Source organism: Staurois parvus, unplaced genomic scaffold (assembly GCF_062004578.1).
Source record: "Staurois parvus isolate SC_StPar_1 unplaced genomic scaffold, SC_StPar_1.0 ptg000578l, whole genome shotgun sequence".
In the NCBI taxonomy this organism is placed as follows: Eukaryota; Metazoa; Chordata; class Amphibia; order Anura; family Ranidae; genus Staurois; species Staurois parvus.
This window is the reverse complement of record NW_028318374.1, coordinates 7,023,607-7,044,499: the sequence shown is the minus strand read 5'-3', so window position 1 is coordinate 7,044,499 and position 20,893 is coordinate 7,023,607. Positions and strand designations below refer to the sequence as shown.

Sequence of the window (20,893 nt, the reverse complement as noted above, 5' to 3'; positions counted from 1 at the left end):
AAAGTTTTCCGAAGAAACTAACAAACAGATGGAGCTGCTTGCGTATGGTGGTGCTGCTGGGGATCATATAAGCTGTGTCCTTAAAAGGTACAAACCTTCAGCTGGTAGAACGCCAAAGATCGTCTGTCTCTGAGGCTTTCTGAGGATATAACCAAAGCAAAGACAACTTGTCATTCCTCAGAATCTTGCTGAAGAAAAGCAGAGCAATTATGTGTGCTCAGCGGTGGGCACATTGCCATTAATACATATTGCTCAAGTGGTGGATCAGTTCACGAGGATCAAAAGAAAACCACGATGGTCAAAGATGAACATTCTGCATCTAAATTGAATCAATGCCCAACCACTGACCGGGTTAAAGCAACACTGCGGTTGGCTTCAAATATTTTCACTGAAAAAGGAGAAGCCTTCTACTTACCTGTCCTGTCCTCCTGCTGCTGATCAATTCACACTGGAATAAATACCATTGTAGGTCCAGTTCACTTTGTTGCCAGTCAAGCCCTGATGAAGGGGGCACTTAGACCCCTGAAACACATTGGCTACATAAATTATACCCCTGAACTTTAACCTCTTGGCGCCGGCCGCACGCAAATGTGCGGCCTCCTGGCGTCTGGGCCTTGATGCCAAGCGGTCACACATTTGCATGCAATTAAGAAAAACATATGTGCTGAGGGCGTGTGCCCTGCGAGTTCCCAGCACAAGTCAGATACTCACGGAAAGGTCCCAATCTCCTCTTTCGATCGGGACCTTTCCCGATCCTGTGACTGCCTTGACGGCGTGTCACAGTGGTCACATGACCCCAAACCCCACCCCTGGCTTCTGAAACCCTTAAAGAGCCAGGAGGTGCCAGCGCCAAGGGGTTAATGGAATAAAGTTGCATCTGGACGTTTTAGCAGTGGTGTGGTGCTTCAATTTAAACTCTTCTAGCAAAAAAAACCTAACGGGTTCTAATCTGTCTCTAGTCTTTCCAAAATTTTACAAAAAGTTTTGGCTTTAGCAATATTTTAAGAGTTCTCAAAGCAGGAGGATGAAAAGCAGAATCCCATGTGCAGCAAAATCATGTTTTATTTGTTACATTAGAACGACCTTTCTCAACCTTTTTAACCCAGGGGAACTCCCCCCACTGTATGGGGGGTCAATGGGGAAAATTGTCCTCTACATTGGTAGTCAGTAGAAGAATGTCACCCGTACAGACAGCTTTACCAAATGACCTTGGCCATGGAACTATGTAGGCACCAGCAGATGGGAGGTCAATCAGCTACAGCTCAAGAAACCCCTAGCAACCTCTGGAGAAATCCTAAGTTCCCACAGAACCCTGGATGAGAATGGCTGCATTCTCATAGTAATACTTGTTTTAGTTTTGGATAGAGAAAAGAAGGGTCAGAACACATTTTATCAGTACTTTTGGTGTTCTAGTTGGGGGGATACCCCTTCACCTGAGTCAAAGAAAGTAAGGAAATCTTAGGGGTAATACAGACAATAACAAACATATTTCTAACCTTCCCTGCTTTACTAATAAAAGTGCAATTTATTGCTATCCATGTTCTTCATTTCCTGTTCCAGTGACATAACAGGAAGTGAAGGGAAATCTCCCAAATGGGGACACAGCCAGCAAAAGAGGCTCAGCAAAAGTCATAGCCCCCCCATATGTATTCAAGCAAAGTGGCCTAGAAGGCAGATGATTGTAATTCTAATCCTGACTTTTTATACATGTTTTTTATGTTGTAAAGAGCTGTAAACTGTTGGTACTATATAAATCCTGTATAATAATAATATGATAATAATATTCATAATCATTTTCATTTATTGATACAGATCTGACATATTTTGCAATATCAGGCCCTGCCTCCAGAAGCGCTTACAGTCAAATGTCCTATCCCTACACACACACATATCTATCTATCTATCTATATACACACACATACACACGTGCGCACACAGACACACATACACCAACTTCCTGAATTTATACCCAGTAAACTCTAACCAAAAGGCACTATTCATTTTTCTTTCTTTTTGCTTTGTAGTTGTTACCAATAAGATCAAAACTAAGATCAAAAATAATCTACTTCTAAACAGTAACATAAGTAAGTTATAATACTTGATGAGTGCATGTCATTGACCTTCATTTACATATTATTATTATTTTAGAATTGAAGTTTGAAACGAAGAACATTTTGCTACTTTTACTCTACTTGGTTGTAGTACCACTTAAAATCCAGTAGGTGGTGCTGAGTAATCTGGTATCTAAGGAATGCTAATAAAGGCAGCAAAATTGATTTAATAAAGATTATAATAAAAAATAAAAAGACGTTATCTTTAACGGATGAACCCTGGTCACACCCCATACAAGATGCTGGACAGCCAATTAGCCTAAACACAAACAGCCAACTGCTAATAAATGTAGATCTTGACTGGCCCTTTAAAACGGAGTTCCCCTCAAAAGTGGAAGCTCCCATTTTCTGCCTCCTCCCCCCCGCCCTCCGCTGCCACATTTGGCGGGCAGAGGGGGCAAGTACCTGGTACCGGAGGTTCGGCACCTCCCCGCAGCTCTCTGGGACACTTTCAAGGTCCCAGAGGACTGCGGCCTATTCACAAAGTGCAGCGTGCTTCCCAAATGCGCCCGATGGTGAAGCCGCGCAGCTTCACTGCCGGTTTCCCTTAGTCAAGATGGCGGCACCAGCACATAATAGCTGATTAAAGAATCGACTCAGGGTGAGGACACTGCTGGATGCCTGGACAGGTATGTGCCCTAATATTAAAAGTCAGCAGCCACAGTAGTTTAATATTTTTGGGGGAGGTGGCGGGGGCCGGAACTCCGCTTTAAACACTAATTCAAGCCAAAAGTTTTATATTTATTTATTTCAGGTACTTATCACTTTACGCAGCACTTTACGCAGAGGGGGTAAGTTGTTTGGAGTTTTTAATATAGTGTTCATAGCATCTTGGAGCGTGCTCCCTAAAAGCCATCGGCCATAAAGCCATTAGCCTTGTCCTTTCTTTGGGACAGTGTTGGCCAACATTGATGGTAAACAGTAGATAAGCTTTGCCAGGCATCTGCTGTCTTGCAGCTCTTGGTGGGTAATAGACCCAGGGCCATGGATAAGGTGGTACCATCAGTCCTCCTGTATGGGCCCAGGCCAACAGGGGGGCCCAGGCAGGTGGGTAAATTGAATGGGCAGGGAGGGTGATCGGCACAATGTACGTGCAGGGAGGGGGCAATTACTGGAACCAATCTCTGCTGCACCCATCACCCTCCATGTGCATGATATGCTTCCCCCTGCTACCTAGGCCCCCCTGTGTGCCGCACCCCTACTATGTTGCTGACTTCCCTCCTCTCCTACTCACTGGCAGCTGCAAGCACACAATAGGATCCTTCAAAGATGGAGAGTGGGCGAAGGGTCTGGCAAATATGTCACATTTATAAGCCCCTTGCTTTCCTGAATGAACACAATGAGTGATCGGTACTGATCACTCACTGTGTTCATTCAAAACTGAAGCCTAGTAAACTGTGTTTTTTGGTGATGGGCCTTGTCAGGTTGGCTGTATGGGGCCCCGTGGTTTCTAACAGTAGCCCTGAGTAGACTGGACAGGTTTCTAATATGTCCTGATCATTCCGTCCTCCATAAAGTGAAGCTGCCCCATCAATATCTGCCTGTGCCACTCTTCTGCCCCCCCCCCCCCCCCACCGTTCTCTATGGATGTAAGCTTGCTCGGTGGATTTGCAAGTATATGGATCGCTCTGCAACTCTTCGAAGATTTGCTTCACTAAGGAGCCTGTATGTTCAACCTCACTCTGATGTCTATGGGTAGCCTTACAGGTGCCTGCCTGCAATGTGCTGAATGGCTCCTGAATTCTGTGGTATTTCTTCCACTGGAATGGAAGGGGTAACAAATGCTGGGAATATAAAGACCTTCTCATATACAGGGTTTGAATATTGGAGCCTACTTTTAAATAACTTACACTTCATTGATACTGGCTTTCATTTTTTTTTTTGCCAATGTCTAGAAATATATGGAGAGGATTTATATTCCAATATTTCTATTAAAAGGCATAAGATAACAAATATGAAAATTGAACATAGGTTATATTACAAGTAGTTGTCATCAAGAAAAAACATGGTGGAGAGGCTTTACCCTAGGTTCACACCTAAGCAGGGGCGGACTGATCCCCGGGCAATAGGGAATCATGGGGCCCCTATGTCCTTGCCCAGACTCAAAAAAAAGCCTATAAAAAGGTACCTGGGGCATTTCATGGGACCCCCTACTGACCCCGGGCCCTCAGGCAGTGCCGAGTGCTCGAATGGTCAGTCCGCCTCTGCACCTAAGCGTTTTGCAGAAACGCACAGCAGTCCATTTACCATGATTTCCTATAGGGCAGGTTCACATCTCGCATTTTCACCCGGTGCATTTTTTGGAAAGGGTCAGGGACTTTTTTAAACACAAAAACTAGCACTTTTGGTTCTATAGACTTCCATGGAGATGCTGCAGAAAAGCATGTGATGCGTTTTTGCTGCATTTTTTATGCATTTTAAATCCGCCTAGCAACAAGAAAAAAAATAAATTAAAAAAAGCAAAATGCATCAAAAGTGCCGCATGTGCAAAAACGCAAAATGCACAGCAGAAACGGATCAAACGCAAACTACATAGGTGTGAACCGAGCCTTAAAGCCTGCATTAGGGCCCTTCCACACTGCAAGTGTTAAATGCTCATGTAGTCTAGGGGTGCAGGGGTATGGTGTAGTAGTCCCTTACCTTAGTTATATCTTAGCCCCTTCCCACCACCATTTCTTGGCCCTTTAACAGGTTTTAAATGCCAGGAGGCAGAGGCCAGCATTCTGATCATGCGACCACCGTGATTGGCAGTCACAGCGGTCACATGACCGAAGAGCTCCCGATCACAAGTGTGCATCGGGAGCTTTCCGGTATCCACCAGTTACTGTGCTGGGAGCAGGGGTTTATTTACCACAAGGCAAACAAGGCATTTGCCTAGGGCGGCATTTTACAGGGGGGGCAGCACCACTCCCTGGTAGAAGGGACAGAAAAAGGGACACACGCAGCAAAGGGACTAGGTGGGAGAGGCTGCAGGCTGGTTGACGGTGTATGCAGAGCCTGACCCTCCCCAGGAGATGTCTGGAGCGGTCAAGGTGATTGGGGGTGGCCAGTGTAAGGAGGGCGGTGGTAGTGGAAGGCTTTCTCTGTTGGGTGGGGGGTTGGTGTTGGTTGGTGTCAGGCTCTCTCCGCGAGGGGGGGGGGGGGTCGGACGATTTTTGTGTTACCTAGGGCAGCACAAAACACAGACACACCACTGGCTGGGAGTGCGCAGCACAGTAAAGTGTTTATATAGGGATGCATATATGCAGATCCTTGGCATTAAAGCCCACCCGCCAAGCCACAAAAATCTAAACGGTGGTTAATACCCATTTAATAAAAGGTCTACCTGAAAAAATACTGTCACAAATACTATCCTTGCAAACGTGTTTAATACGTGCAGAATGTTATTTTCTGATATTTAAAGCGGAACTACACTCTCTTAAATCAACATTAACTATTCTTTTAAACTTTTTTTTATATTTCTTTAGTCACTTCCTGGTTTCTAGCCTAGGCCAATCTAATGTCATACATCCCAGGAGTATTCATGGGCAGTTTATTTCTTTCTTTCTCAGCTAAGCCTACCCTCTTGACTGCATGTCTGCGCTAAGGGCAGATGGATTCCAGGAAGCAAATGCTACATGAATCATCTGCCCTTACTCAAGGTGGCCACGGCTAGAAATGTTATCCAAAGGGATTTCTCAAAAAAATAAAGCATGGAGACATGGATGGATGGGGGAGTTTACCTCGAATATTAAAAATGAAATAAATAGTGTTTTCATTTTGAGGTGATCAGATATCTCCGCTTTAAGTTGCCCTTTGCAGGATGATTGTGACATGCATTTGGCGAATCCTGTGTGTTCCAATGTTGTAAAATCAAATGTAATTAGAGTGGGTTAACTATTACACATGTTATTGTGTGGATTTCACTGTGGAATATAACTAGGACTGGATGAAACATCTATTTCCTACCGAACATTCGATCTCAAGAGCAAATAACCAAAGAACATTCGTTTAGAAGAGAAAATATTTTGAGAACATGAATAAATCCCTAAAACTAATGAACGAATCCTGGTTATTTTACACAGACCATATGCAAATGCAGCTGAGCTGGATGGATAGATATGCTTTTTATTTAAAAATAGACCCCTTAAGCTGGCCATACACTATACAATTTTCTTGCAGCTTTCTGTCCAATTTCTGCCCAATTACCTTCAACTACAGTGGAGGAAATAAGTATTTGATCCCCTGCTGATTGTGAATGTTTGCCCACTCACAAAGAAATGATCAGTCTAAAAATCGAATGGTACATGTATTGTAACACTGAGAGACAGAATAGCAACAAAAAATTCAAAAGAAATGCATGTCTAACAAATGATGACTGATTTACATGTTCATGAGGGAAATAAGTATTTGATCCCCTATCATTCAGCAGGATTTCTGGCTACCAGGTATCTTTCATACAGGTAAAAAGCTGAGATTAGAAGCAGTCTCTTAAAGGGAGTGCTGCTAATCTCATTTTGTTACCTGTATAAAAGACACCTGTCCACAGGAGCAATCAAACAATCAGATTCCAAACTCTCCACCATGGCAAAGACCAAAGAGCTGTCCAAGGATTTCAGGGACAAGATTGTAGACCTACACAAGGCTACAAAACTATCGCCAAGCAGCTTGGTGAGAAGTGACAACAATCAGCAGAGGATTAAATACTTATTTCCTTCACTGTATGTAGTGCAGGGGCCTGCCTGATTGGGTACAATTGAAAGTGTTATCTAGGTTTGACCTCATATTATATGTTTTTTGGTAAATCTAAAGCAAAATTCTCAAGAAATTGTATAATGTATGGCCAGCTTAAGTGTTTATATAACCCTAAAGAAAAAGGATTTGGTTGGGGATGGACTGTAAACACAGCTTCAGCTGACTTACTTGAGCCTTGGTTCATACCTATGCGTGTTTCAGTGTGTTGTGCAAAAACGCACTACAATCCATTAAACATGGTTTCCTATGGGACATATTCACATCTATGCATTTTCAGCCACTGGGTTTTTTTTTTGGAAAGGGTCAGGGACTTTTTTCCCGCTGCAGATTGCATTTTTGGTATAATAGACAATGGAACCACACCAAAAACACAAGTGTTGTGTATTTTATGTGTTTTACGTTTTTTTATTTATTTTTGGCCAATAGGAAAGCATTGAGTGCAACTTTGATGTGACACACTCTGGCACTCAAAATCCCATCAAAGTAGTGCAGGAACCTTTTTCAAAGTCGCTGCGACTTTAAGCCACATAGATTGGAAGGGGTTCAATGGGCTGTGGCTTTGATACGAATTTGAAGTGACTTTGAGTGCCAGAGAGTGTAAACGTGGGCAGCACAGTGGGTAAATGGTTAGCACTTCTGCCTGGCAGTACTAGGGTCGTTGGTTCGAATCCCAACCATGGCACCTCCTGCCTGCAGTTTGCATGTTCTCCCTGTGCCTGCGTGGGTTTCCTCCAGGTACTCTGGTTACCTCCCACACTCCAAAGACATACTGGTAGGTTAATTGGCTCCTGTCTAAATTGGCCCTAGTATGTGTATGTATGAATGTGAGTTAGGGACCTTAGATTGTACGTCCCTTGAGGGTTAGGGACTGATGTGAATGTACAATATATATATGTAATATAAATTGACAGTGCTATATAAGTACCTGAAATAAAGAAAATGTCATCACAGTTGCAGCTCATTGACGGCAATAGAACCCCTTCAAATCTACGCAGCTTAAAGTCGCAGTGACTTTCAAAAGGTTCCTGCCCTACTATTTTGCGACTTTGAGTGCCAAGGAGTATAACCTCACATCTAAGTCGTGCTCAATACTTTCCTATTGGCCAAAAAAGAAAAATGCATCAAAAACACATAAAATCGCAAAACGCACCAGAAAAACACATCTATCACAGCACACATAGGTGTGAACCAGGTAAGTCACTGCTTTGAGTTGATTTTAAAGTATAGTGCAACATGCACCACCACAAATCTTTGGGTTTAGTGTCACCAACGAATATATAATCACAAGCCTTCTAATACAAAATCAGCTCTAGAGTAACAAAACAAATGCTTGTATATTAAACACCCGTCAATAGCAAGCCTGTGGCGCAAAAACAGATACAAGCACAACAAGTCCCTTTTAGGAGCTGTCACACCGCGCACGCGCTGCCCTTCCTAATACTGTAAAAGTGCACGTCAACCCGCAGATATCATAATACCGGGTGCACAGCTGGAGTTTATTTGTAGGACTTCTTATGCAGTAATACAGTGCCAAGGCTGTCTTCCCATCAGCGGGTATTCTAGGAAACAGGCAGATGTCTTTTTAGAACCTCCTTCGATGCCTGTGGAATGGTGTCTGGGAATATCACTTCAAACTCAACCAGTAGATCTCCACGTTGATCGGGATTTTTTGGAAAAGGGAGTCCATAGCCAATAATCCTTCTTCTCATCCCAGGCTTTATGACTTCGTTGATGTTCATGGGGATATTTCGTCCATCTAGAGTGGGCACAGTGATTGAGCATCCACAGAGAGCCTGAAAATATATAGTAGACCATTATTTTTTTTTTTTTTTTTAGTACATGAATTTTTATTCATTTGTATTTATGGACAACATTATAGAATTCCACTATCCATGAAATACATTGTAACATTTGAATATATACTATATATGTAATATGAAAAAGAAAATTCCAAATTAATAAGATGTAGACTTTGAAGTGGAACTCCATGATTTTTTTAAAAGATTTTTTTTTTGCGTTCCCTCCAATAGTGCCCTCTCCACGCTCCAGCAATATCCCCAACTAAGACTGCTGATTAATGACAGGAACAAGTTTACTTAGGTGTAGCTCTACCCCCTTGAGGGCCGCTGGATTTTGCTGGGTCCCCCTAACACAGCCAGCCAGGCACCAAGCAACACGCATTTTCCACACTTGAGGCCTACATGGGGGGGGGGGAATCAAGACCAGTCACCCTGCACAAGGAGAGAAAGCAGCAGTGACCAGTCTTTATTACAGAAAGGTAAAGTCTCACAATGGATTACTGCATGGATCTGGAATAAATACATAAAGCCCACCAAGATTCAAGTAAGTATTCACAGGACAAATGTATTTAAGACAATGGGGGGGATTTGCTAAAACTGGAGCACTCAGAATCTGGTGTAGCTGTGCATGGTAGCCAATCAGCTTTTAACTTCAGCTTGTTCAATTAAAGTGGTTGTAAAGGCTCAAGGGCTTTTTTACCTTCATGTATTCTATGCACGACCGTAAAAAAGGTCTCTGTGCAGCACCCCCCCCCCAACCCCCCATAATACTCATCTGTAATTGGGGTGACTTTGGGTGGGGGGCCCATGGAACACATCCCCCTTTTGAGGGGTGAGGAGACCCCTGTGTCAGCTCCCCAGCTCCCTATTATGTGTAAGTCATCCTGTGCCTGTTAGGGGTACAGGGTGAAATGTTCTAATATTGGTGTGGGGTTGTTCATTGTTCACTGCCATGCGGCTGCATCCCATTGTTCTAGCAAACTATTATGGGATGTAATGTTTGTGTATTGGTGTGGGGGTTGTCCATTTTTCACTGCCAGGTGGTGGATCCCATTGTTCTATTGTATGTCTTGCTTGGGGGCAAACTATTATGGGATGTAATGTTGTGTATTGGTGTGGGGGTTGTCCATTTTTCACTGCCAGGTGGTGGATCCCATTGTTCTATTGTGTGTCTTGCTTGGGGGCTAACTATTATGGGATGTAATGTTTGTGTATTGGTGTGGGGGGTGGTCATTGTTCACTGCCTGGTGGTGCATCCAATTGTTCTATTGTGTGTCTTGCATGGGGGCAAACTATTATGGGATGTAATGTTTCCAGCAGCCCTTCCCCCTGATGGGACGGCCTGATGATGTGTTTCCTGTATGGGTGTGTATTTCCCCGCACTGTGTATATATCTTGTATCTATATTAAAATAAAGCAGTCCATTTCCTGTCTTTCATACAAGTCTGGTATGGCCAGCGGTGGCGTCCGTGAATCTGTGTTCGGACAGGGAAGCGGGAGGCTGTCAAGGTCCTACCTTTTCCCTGAGGTTATGTTACTCCATGTGCTGGCGTCCATCTTGGATTTCTGCTGTGCATGGTGGGAATCCTTTTATGCCTTCAGGTCTCTGAGGTCCATCCCCCAGAGGGGTGTGGCTGATGACATATATGCCTGTGGTCCGCACATGCTCTTTGCACTTGTGTCTTGTGTCTTTGTGTTGCTATTACTCTGTTCTGACTCTCGTGACTCTCCTGGTATCTGATTCGGCTTGTTACTCGACTATTCTTTGTATTCTCCTTTGATCTGACCCTCTGTTGCTGAACCCGGCTCGTGACCTGTGATTCTCGTCTGCTGTCCTGTACTGTTTTGTCCTGTTGTTGTTGACCCGGCCTGTCTGACTGCTCTTTTGTCTCTACCTCCCGCTACACGCCATTGGCGGCGGCCATTACCGCAGCTGAGGTGTCTCGGGGGCCGCGACCTGGTTCCTGGCTGCGTCAAGTCGATCCCCACCATCAGGGGCCCTAGTGAAGGGCAGCCTGGGACTTAGACTCCGCGCCCTGAGGGACTTCGGTCTGTGGGTGGTGGTTGTCGTCAGCCAGTGCGTTACATTGTTAGGCCTGCCTGTCCGTTCCTCGGCCCCTGCCCTGACAGAGGCTAACGGAAATACCCTAGGGCAGTTGGGGTCCAGTTCCGGTACATCATCTAACCCCCTCTCGATCCAGCTATGTTCACTGGAGTCTTGGCTATCCTGGGACTCCCTCTACACATTGGCTGAGACAGCAGTGGGAGCCATTGGCAGATTACAGTCAGTGAGCCAAAGAGAAGAGAGCGGGGGCCGGGTCGGGCCGCAGTTCCACATGTGAATGGACACTTAATAAATGCTGCACAACAGCTGGAGAAAACTGCACCTATGTATGCCTGGGAAAATGAACGCAATTGCAAATAAAGTTGAATATCTTGTTCAGAAGTTCACTCTATCTCACTGTCTGGGAAACAGCAGTTAAACTTCATACCAGGTGGTCCTTAATGCCACATAAACTCCATGCTATATTCCCAAACTCCCATGATACCTCTTAATGGCTACCAGGACAAAAGAACCTTTAAATATACACTATATAGCCAAAAGTATTGGGACAAATGCCTTTACATGCACATGAACATTAATGGCATCCAGTCTTAGTCCGTAGGGTTCAATAATGAGTTGGCCTACCCTTTGCAGCTATAACAGCTTCAACTCTTCTGGGAAGGTTGTCCACAATTTTTAGGAGGGTGTCTATGGGAAGGTTTTACCATTCTTCCAGAAGCGCATTTGTGAGGTCAGGCACTGATGGCGAACGAGAAGGCCTGGCTCGCAGTCTCTGCTCTAATTCATCCCAAAAGTGTTCTATCGGGTTGAGGTCAGGTCTCTGTGTAGGCCAGTCAAGTTCCTTCACCTCAAACTCACTCATCCATGTCTTTATGGACCTTGCTTTGTGTACTGGTGCGCAGTCATGTTGGAACAGGAAGGTGCCGTCCCCAAACTGTTCCCACAACGTTGGGAGCATGAAATTGTCCAAAATGTCTTAGTATGCTGTCGCCTTAAGAGTTCCCTTCACTGGAACTAAGGGGCCAAGCCCAACCTCTGAAAACCCCACACCATAATCCCCCCTTCACAATAGTATACACAGTCAGGCAAGTACTGCCAAACCCAGACATGTCCATTGCCAGACAGAGAAGCGTGATTCATCACTCCAGAGCACACGTCTCCACTGCTCTAGAGGACAGTGTCAGAGTGCTTTACACCACTGCATCAGATGTTTTGCACTGCACTTGGTGATGTAAGTCTTGAATGCAGCTGCTCGGCCATGGAAACCCATTCCATGAAGCTCTCTACGTACTGTTGTTCTTCTAATCTGAAGGCCACATGAAGTTTGAAGGTCATTAGCTATTGACTCTGCAGAAAGCTGGCGACTACTGTGCATTGTGCACTTCAGCGTGATCTGATCCCACTCTGTCATTTTAAGTGGCCTATTGCTTCGTGGCTGAGTTGCTGTTGTTCCCAGTTGCTTCCACTTTGTTATAATACCACTAACAGTTGACCGTGGAATATTTAGTAGCAAAGAAATTTCACGGATGGACTTATTACACAGTTGGCAACCTATCACGGTACCACGCTTGAATTCACTGAGCTCCTGAGAGTGACCCATTCTTTCACAAATGTTTGTAGAAGAAGCCTGCATGCCTAGGTACTTGATTTTATTCACCTGTGGCCATGGAGGCGATTGGAACACCTGAATCCAATGACTTGGAGGGGTGTCCCAGTTCAATTGGGAATATAGTGTATATCTGGGTTTTGGCCATAATCCAGGTAGGAAGGAGAAGGGGGAAGAAACCTTTACAACTGTCATTTTCTAGATTTTTTTTTTTGGCACCTAACCCTACTCTTCCAAACCCAATCTTCAGCCAACCACCCTTTCTCACCCTTTTTACACCAGAAGAACCCATGCAAATAACCTTTAGTTTCATTGGTAGTCAGTGTGAAATATGTCCCTTACTTGGTAGATGTCATCAAAAATTCCACTTACATTGGGAGTCAGTGGGAAGAATGCTGCCTTACAGTGGTGGTCAGAAAACTACCTTTACAGACAACAAAAAAAAGATTACTGATGTCATGCTGTAGGCTCTGGCAGGTGGAGTTGACCCCAGGACCATGCAGGCACTACCAAATGGGAGGTAAATTGACCACAGTTTAAGCAACCTCTGGAGGAACACTAAGGTTCTATGCAACCCTGGTTGAGAATGGCTTCCTTAAACTAAAGCTGGCCATACACGCCTCGATTATCAGCCAATTCCCATAGAATCAGCTGAAACTAAAGCTGTGTGTGGCTTTGTCAGCACCAACTGGCTTGACGATAGTCAATTGAAAAATTGAAGAAGTCAGGTGGGAAACTGTTGGCAGAATAGTGGCAGCATCCAATAAGATGCAGCCATTGTTCGCGTATTCGAGTAGTCAAGCAGCCAGACTGCTTGAATAACCAGTAGCAGGCAGTGCAGATTCCTCCATCCATGCTGCTTAATGTGGACATTTATTGTGGGATGAACAAGAGAAATCTAGCTGTGCCTGGCTAACTTAAAGTATACGTAAGTCCTCACCTTGTAAAAAAAAAAAAAAAAAAACGTACAGTTTACAACAGAAATAAAAGGCAAAACATTTGTGTACAGATATAAAACACATTATAAATACCTTATTATTCCCTTTTTTTTATAAGTGATCACACTCCCTTTGTTCTCAGCTGTAGAGAGAGAGCTGGGGGAGGAGGAACAGCAGTACACTGAAATTGCCAAATGGCTATGCAGGGAAAGATGGTATGTCAGCACAAGTCTGATCAGTGGAGGAGAGCAGATTGAGTTCCCTTTATGATTACGTCCAATGACGAAACGCGTCATAGGGAAGTGACGTCAGACGCAAACGAGGAACCGGAAGTGGAGCGGTGGCCATCTTGGAGAGGGGAATATTGACTGTCACAGGCGGTTTGGACTCTCCTGGATTGGTGATGGCAAAAAGGTTTTCCATATATGTCATGCGATAAGCAAGATTTTAACACTGTAAGCAGTACCATTAAAGCTTTTGAATTTTAGTGTGTGGCGGTATTACACTATTTTTTGTTCCATATTTGGGTATCTGGATGGCGGATATGGCGGAGACTGGTCTGAAACACTAGTGTGGATGGATCCACATGGTGCTATGAGGTTAAAGTGAAATTTGAGGATACTGGCAGAAAAAACTCATCCCATCATACAGTCTTCTTGATGATTGTTATTAAGGCAAAAGTTATTTTAAATATTGGTAAGGGTATTTACTCCTTACTTTAGTAGAATTGTACTCTGTGGTGTGTTTTTGAGCACAAAAAGAGTGATTCACTTGCATGGTTTTTCACTACACATTGTGTATTTGCACATGTGTTTGTATATTTTTATGTTTACACTTTTTTTCACTTGGGTGAAATATCACTGGATGATCTTTATGTAATTTCTATTTTATTAAGGATAATGCACTATGTGGTTCTTATGTTTTTTTGTTTTTGAGGTAAATCAAGTTGCTGCAAGAGGCTGAGGATTTGAACCATATTTTGGACACTTGGATTTATTTATTTATTTATTTTTCAAAGGGATATATGATTTTTGCAAGATTTTTTGATTTATCTTTTGGGACTTTATTTTATTCACAGATTAGAGGAAAGGTCTATTATTATAATTATTTTATCACTGAGCATATTATTGTTTAGATTGAGTTCTTAGCACAGACAGAACACTGACCACACTGTGCTGTCATGCTTAGTGTGGTCAGTTTTTAATAGAAAAGCAGAGCGACTGGCAGGAACACCAGGGATTTCACATGAAGGAAGCAATACAAATGGAACAGGATATATTTTCATACAACTACATGGTACAGCAGGCACATATCAGGAATAGGAAATGTTGGGTTTACTATATTATTTTATGCTCAAGACAGGCCCTGTCTGAACGAGTTCTTGCAAGAATGGACACCATTATGCCTATGAAAATGGTCTTTACCAATGGGCTTGACACTAGGGGAGACTCTGGAGCGCTCAGAATCTGGTGCAGCTGTGCATGGCAGCCAATCAGCTTCTAACTTCAGCTCATTCAATTATTCTTTGACAATAAAAGCTGGAAACTGATTGGTTTCTACGCAGAACTGCACCAGATTTTTGCACTCTCCAGTTTTTGTAAAATTCCCCCCACAGTGTCCCAATTCCTTACTAAATAGGGAGCTTTCGCCAAGTGCAAATCTGAGACATACAGCAAGCTCCGTAATGTTCAACCCTTGATAAGGTGCAGCTAATATGGTGTCTATTGCTATGACATCTTGCTAAATTGTTTACACAGGCATACTTATACACACCTTTCTTTGACTCTCACATGCCAACACCTATTTGCTTATTGCTTTATTGACCTCCTGCTTTGTATTGTACAACTTATCAATGAAAAAACATTTTTATATACACTGCCTTAACAAAATTAGAACCACAGATATACGATGAATAGATTATAATATATGTACATGCACTTTCCTAGAATCAGATGATCATTTGGGACCAGGCATAAAGCTGCAGGCATGCACAAACCACAAAAACATATAAAAGAAAACCTAAATAAACAGTCACATTCCTTAGGTTCATTACCATATTAAACCCTTTATAAACTATGCTATGAATGTAAGGCCTCTGTTAGCAGTGCACTAACTGTAATGAGATCAATTCAGAGTGTGTTCATTAACTCTCCATGTTTCAGCTCACAGCATATGTCAGGATTGCCAACCATCAATGTGAAAAACATAGCTGGGGGGGGGGAATTCATAAAGGTTGTCTATGACACCTTTTGGAAATGTGTTGGCCACCCTGCCAAATTTGTTGGTGCCTGCAGCCAATTCGTGTACCTGTCAAAGACAGTACATGAATGTCAGCTCATCAAACCATACTACATGGACATCCATAGCTAACCCTTGTCAGGCCAGCCATCAGAAATTTTTGGGCCTCTTACACAGCTTTAGGCCTGGACCCCACAGGCCTGACCAATAACATTCCCCAGGGCTCGTCCACTGGCCATCCCACTGAGTCCTTCAGGGCATCCACTTTTATTTTAACACTCTTACAACTTAAAGTGTTACTAAACCCCGGACCCTGCATTCACTATATCTGGTCTCCCACAGTACACACAACATGGAAATGCAATTATTTTAGTAAATATAAACTGCTAAATACCTTTACTCATCAGCAGTTAGAGCAGTCTTGTGACTTCTATCAGTGTCCAGCTGAGCACTGGTTAAATCTTGTAGAAGTTTTCATTTTGCTCTGACTGTCCTATGAGGCTGCATATCCCCTGACCTTTTGGACAGTGCTGATTGGCCCTGTGGTGATCACATGCCCCCTCCCAAAGAAAAAGAAAAGTCTTTAGCAATTCACACTAAACTGGGCATGTGCAGAGTGACTCCTGGAGCTCTGTACTATCAGCAGATGGATTGGGGACAGTAGAAGAAGTGGAATTTTACTCTCTCAATCAACGTCGACTATTTTTAATCCTTTTGCTGCTAGAATTAGTAAGAAGATGGGAAGGTATACTATATTTATGTACCTCTTTAAAACTTTTTTTTTTTTTTTTACATTTCTTCAGTTACTTACTGGTGTCCATGCCTAGGCAAATGATCTACGGGTGCACCGAAATCTTGGTGGCCTAAACGTTTCGGCTGAAAACACCCCTATCGACCGATGAAAAAATGTTCAACACCATAGCGGTAAAATCACAGCTACCTAGAAACCTCCAAACAGAGATAATAAAAAGTCTACACAGCTTTCCATCTAAGCTGCAGAAATGCACCATAGCAGAAATGATTACCGGACATTTTTATTGCCGGCAACATTGAACAGTGTAGCATAAAATTCAACCTCCCATTAAATTCTACACCCACTACGGCAAGTGCACGTGCCAACTTCTGATCACAGAGTGAAGCAATCAGGCAAACAAGCCAAGCTCTGACTTGGTTGTACCCAAGATGATCGATCGATCACTTGAGTACATTGAGCCTGCCCATACATGGTTTCCTGCCGAACTGGCTGAGATTCAAACCATCTATGGCTGGCTCAAATGAGTCCTACATGGAACAATGATAAGAACATCTTTTTCTATTTACATTAAAACATTTTGTAATATAAAACATCAGAATGCAGCAAAAGGAAAGTCTTACCTCTCTCAGGTTGATCTGTAAAGGGCAGATAATGTTGGAACCATCCCTCTTAAAATGGGTGTGGGGTTTGTCTTTAATAACAAAGACTACGTCGGCAGGAATGGTCATTGGCATCTCATCTCCCTCCTTGGGGAATGTGATTTTGGTGCCTTCCTTCCACCCCTTTTTAATCTCAATAGTAAGGATCTTGTCCTCAGTCCTCACACTTCTTCCGTCGGGGTTCAGTCTCTTCCTGGAGATTCTCATCCTTTTAGTGCATCCGTGATAAATCTCTTCCAGAGACACCCTAAGCTCATGAATGATCGGTGGGTCCTGCTTACGCCTTATCTGGTTTCCAACCTGGTTCTTCTCTCTTGGAAAACCATTCATGCCAAAGCTGGAGAATGAGCTAAATGGATCGCCGTCCAGTTCCATGTCCTCATCATCCCGGCCCCCGCCCATTCGCCTCCCGAAAAAGATTTCAAAAGGATTTGCTCCCCCAAAAAACGCAGCAAACGTGGCATGAGGATCTCCATGGAACGTGTAGTGAAAGTTTCCTCCATGTCCATTTTGTGCATTGGGTCCTCCTTTAAGCCCTAAAAAAAAAGAAGTATGGTCATTTTTAATACAACATTAATAATAATGAGTGGTTTACAGTGCTGTCCTTTCCCACTGCTGTGCACTACAGGAATCCAATATAAAGAGACATTCAGCTAGTTGTATTTAAAATTGTTTAATTAATACATTTTCCTGCTTCTTCACCATCTAGTAACTAGCTTTCCACTGGTAAAAACAAAAAACACCCAAGCTTCAAATACTTGAAACTTCCTGAAAAAATGTGTGTACAAAGTCACAAAACCACATCAAGCAGATAATCCTATAGCAGGGGTCTACAAACTTTCCAAGCAAAGGGTCAGTTTACTGTTCTTCAGACTTTGGGGGGGTCGGACTATGGCCAGTGTGAATAGAAAATGCCCTGGGAGTAAACCATGGCGCATTGTTGGAATCAAGGTAAGGAACAGTGCTCCATCATTGGTATCAGTGGGAGAAAAAGTGCCCCATTGCTGGAGTCAATGGAAAGAATGGTGCCCAATTGTTGGTGTCAATGGGAGAAATCGTACCCTACTGTTGGTGCCAGTGGGGGGTATAGTGCCTCAAGGGCCAGATAAAGGTATGCAAAGGGCCGCATCCAACCTCTAAGCCACAGTTTGGAGACCACTATCCAATAGCAAACAAAGAGAGAGCATGTGGGCCCCTGCTATGCAAACACCAAGCACTTGAGTATTTTAAGACTGGGTTTCATTTCATTACTTCACACATTTATTTTAATGAGCTCCCTAAAGGCCTAAAACACACCAACAATGCATATATGAACTTTTTTTTAAGTTAGCACACTACAATGCATGGCAGTGTCTTGTGGTGCTCTAAAATGCACATGCATTGGCAGGGTGCGTTGGGGTGCCATAAAGAATGAATGGTAACACAGCAACCCAACGTGCAACACGGGCGTGAACCCAGTCTAAATGTTTCAGATAGACATCAGCATTTGTTTTGGCTAATAAGGTTGGCAAAAATGCTTTATAAGAGCTCCTGCACAAAGGTTTGGCCCTTACAGCGTAAAATCCTGGTGTTTTGAGACACAGGTAGAACATACTGACATCAGGCTGTCAAAATCAATACTGCCCATCGAACATGACCGGGGGATCATTTTTGCCATGGCATGCGTGTAGCTGCTTTTGCAGATTAAAGGGACAGATGAAGGGGCCGTAAAACCACAAGGGAAGATTAGGCAGTTTGGATCAGCTCCAGTTTTGGGGCATCAAACAAAAATTTTAATGGGAGTTCTGGGCTGTCATTCTAACCGAATAGACAGTAGTCTTTAGATAAAGTCTCAGGTGCAAGTATCTGAATGGGGAAAGTGATGGTAAAGGTATGTGGATGTATTGGAAGACCGAGTCGTAAGGGTGAGTTGGGGATCTTTTTATTTTGAGCTTCATGCTTCTGGCTGACTATGCCTGCAAGGCTGAAGACAAAATGGAACAAGTGGCTATAGCCCTAGCATTTCCTGGAATAAACACTGAGTGGGTGGCACTGATGGAAGGATTGCATTCCATAGGCATCAAGTGAGTGAGCAGAGCTTTTTCTACAGCTCCCTGTGTGCACAACTGCCATAAATCAAGGTAAATATGTAATAGATTTTTGACTTAAAGCAATCTTTTGAGCTGTTTGAAGTGCAATATAAAATAAATAGTTCCTGATTAGCTCAGCTACTGCTGTATAGCTTGTGCCAAAGTTTAGCGAGCAGGACAAGCAACAAATGGCAAAGAACAAGGAACACACTGAAAAGAAGCCATTGCGTAATATCTGGTTAGCATATTCTTTAAAGGTAATTAAAAAAAGATCTCCAGACTAATGACAAGGGCAAACAGATCAAAGCAGCATTGGGCTGTATGTCCCAATGCAAGAAAAAGGGACCCATATGTCCCTGTTTTTTTATACCAATGAGTGTGTTCTGAAAAAAAAAAAATTAAAATGAGGTTTCATCATACTACAGTGCATGGTAAAGGCACTGACATAAAAAGGGCAAAAAATGCACTGCAAATTCATTGCCATGCTCAATGGCAGCCTTTCTCAACCAGGGTGCCCAGGCACCCTGGGGTGCCTTGAGGTTTCTTCAGGGGTGCCTTGGCAAAATGTCTAAAAATTGGCCAAAATTTTTATACAAGCCAGCGGGTGGAACAAGCCTGCCTTTTAGTTACATAAAGCCACAGGCAGGGGTGGACTGACTATTTGGAAACTCGGGCACTGCCCGAGGGCCCGGGGTCAGTAGGGGGCCCCATGAGATGCCCCTGGTACCTTTTTCATAGGCTTTTTCGAGTTTGGGCAAGGACACAGGGGCCCCATGATCCCCTATTGCCCAGGGGGCCCCATGAGTTGTCAGTCCGCCCCTGGCCACAGGTTTACATTCTGCACCATTACGACCTTCTAGTGTCGGTGTTCTGACAACTAATGACATCATCCGTTGATAAGGAGGATGCCAGCTGCCTGCACAGCATCCTAGTTTGACCCTCCCCTGCCTTTCTCCATCAGTGCTGGAGTCACATAGTTTTTCACATTTTAGAATTTGGTGCCCTTTTAAAATTATGGACAGTTTGGTGGCACCCTATTTTAGAATGGGGTGCCTCCAGACTTTCCATAATTTTAAAGGGTGCCTCGGGACTGTCCATAATTTTAATGGGTGCCTTGACTGAAAAAAGGTTGAGAAACACTGATCTATGGTATAAATAAACCCTTAAGCCAGCTATAGATGGTTCAAATCTCAGTTGTTTCAGCAGAGACCGATCCATCTATGTGTAAGAGAGAAAAAAGTAGGCGCCACCTGAGTGCAGTATTTGGCACATACATTTATTCAAAAACGGTTAAAAACACTCACAAGTTATGGGATAAAATAGAGCCCATCTGATGGTGCACAGTCTAGCCATAGACACCTAGAACACACCGGGAAGTCCACACCACCAGAGACTTAAGAACTTTATGGACTATATATGCTCATTTTTTATTTCCAGTACCCCGCTTATTGCCTTATATATTTGCTAGATATTAGAGTAGAACTATGGGCAAAACTTTTTATTTATTTTGGATAGAGTAAGGGAGGGCTATAACCCCTATCAGTTTTTGTGGGGGGTTTTTTGCCATCTGTGTTCCATTGAGGAGATTTCCTATCACTTCCTGTCCCATAGCCAAAACAGAAAGTGAGAGGAAATCCCTTGGGGACTTAGTTAAGGAGTGAATCTCCTTAACTAAGACACATACAGCAATAAAAACTGACAGGGGTTCTAATCCCTCTCCACTCTATCCAAGATTAAAAAAAAGTTTTGGAATGTGTAATGTGATGGACACATCATGGCATCATGTTGTCAGGGGTTCAGACTACAATGTTGCAGAGAACAGAACTGATGTGAAAACAAATTCATTTGAGATTGGAGGGACACGCTCAGTCCTCCCGCAGTGGATTGGAGAGCTACACAAGCGTGTTAGACCCACTGGAA

The 20,893-nt window shown here is 43.4% G+C and overlaps 1 protein-coding gene across 1 annotated transcript in view; it reads right to left on the bottom strand.

Annotated features, from left to right (window-relative positions):
• Positions 1-1,783: 1,783 nt before the first annotated feature.
• The window catches only part of DNAJB4 (DnaJ heat shock protein family (Hsp40) member B4), a 31,910-nt gene continuing 12,800 nt past the window's right edge, over positions 1,784-20,893 (bottom strand). Inside the window, exons 2-3 of the mRNA XM_089692203.1 lie at positions 16,866-17,440; positions 1,784-8,638 (exon numbers count right to left, since the gene is read on the bottom strand). Of these exons, the coding sequence (XP_089548329.1) occupies positions 8,405-8,638; positions 16,866-17,440 (809 nt within the window). The 3' untranslated portion in view covers positions 1,784-8,404. The remainder of the gene's footprint in view (positions 8,639-16,865; positions 17,441-20,893) is intronic.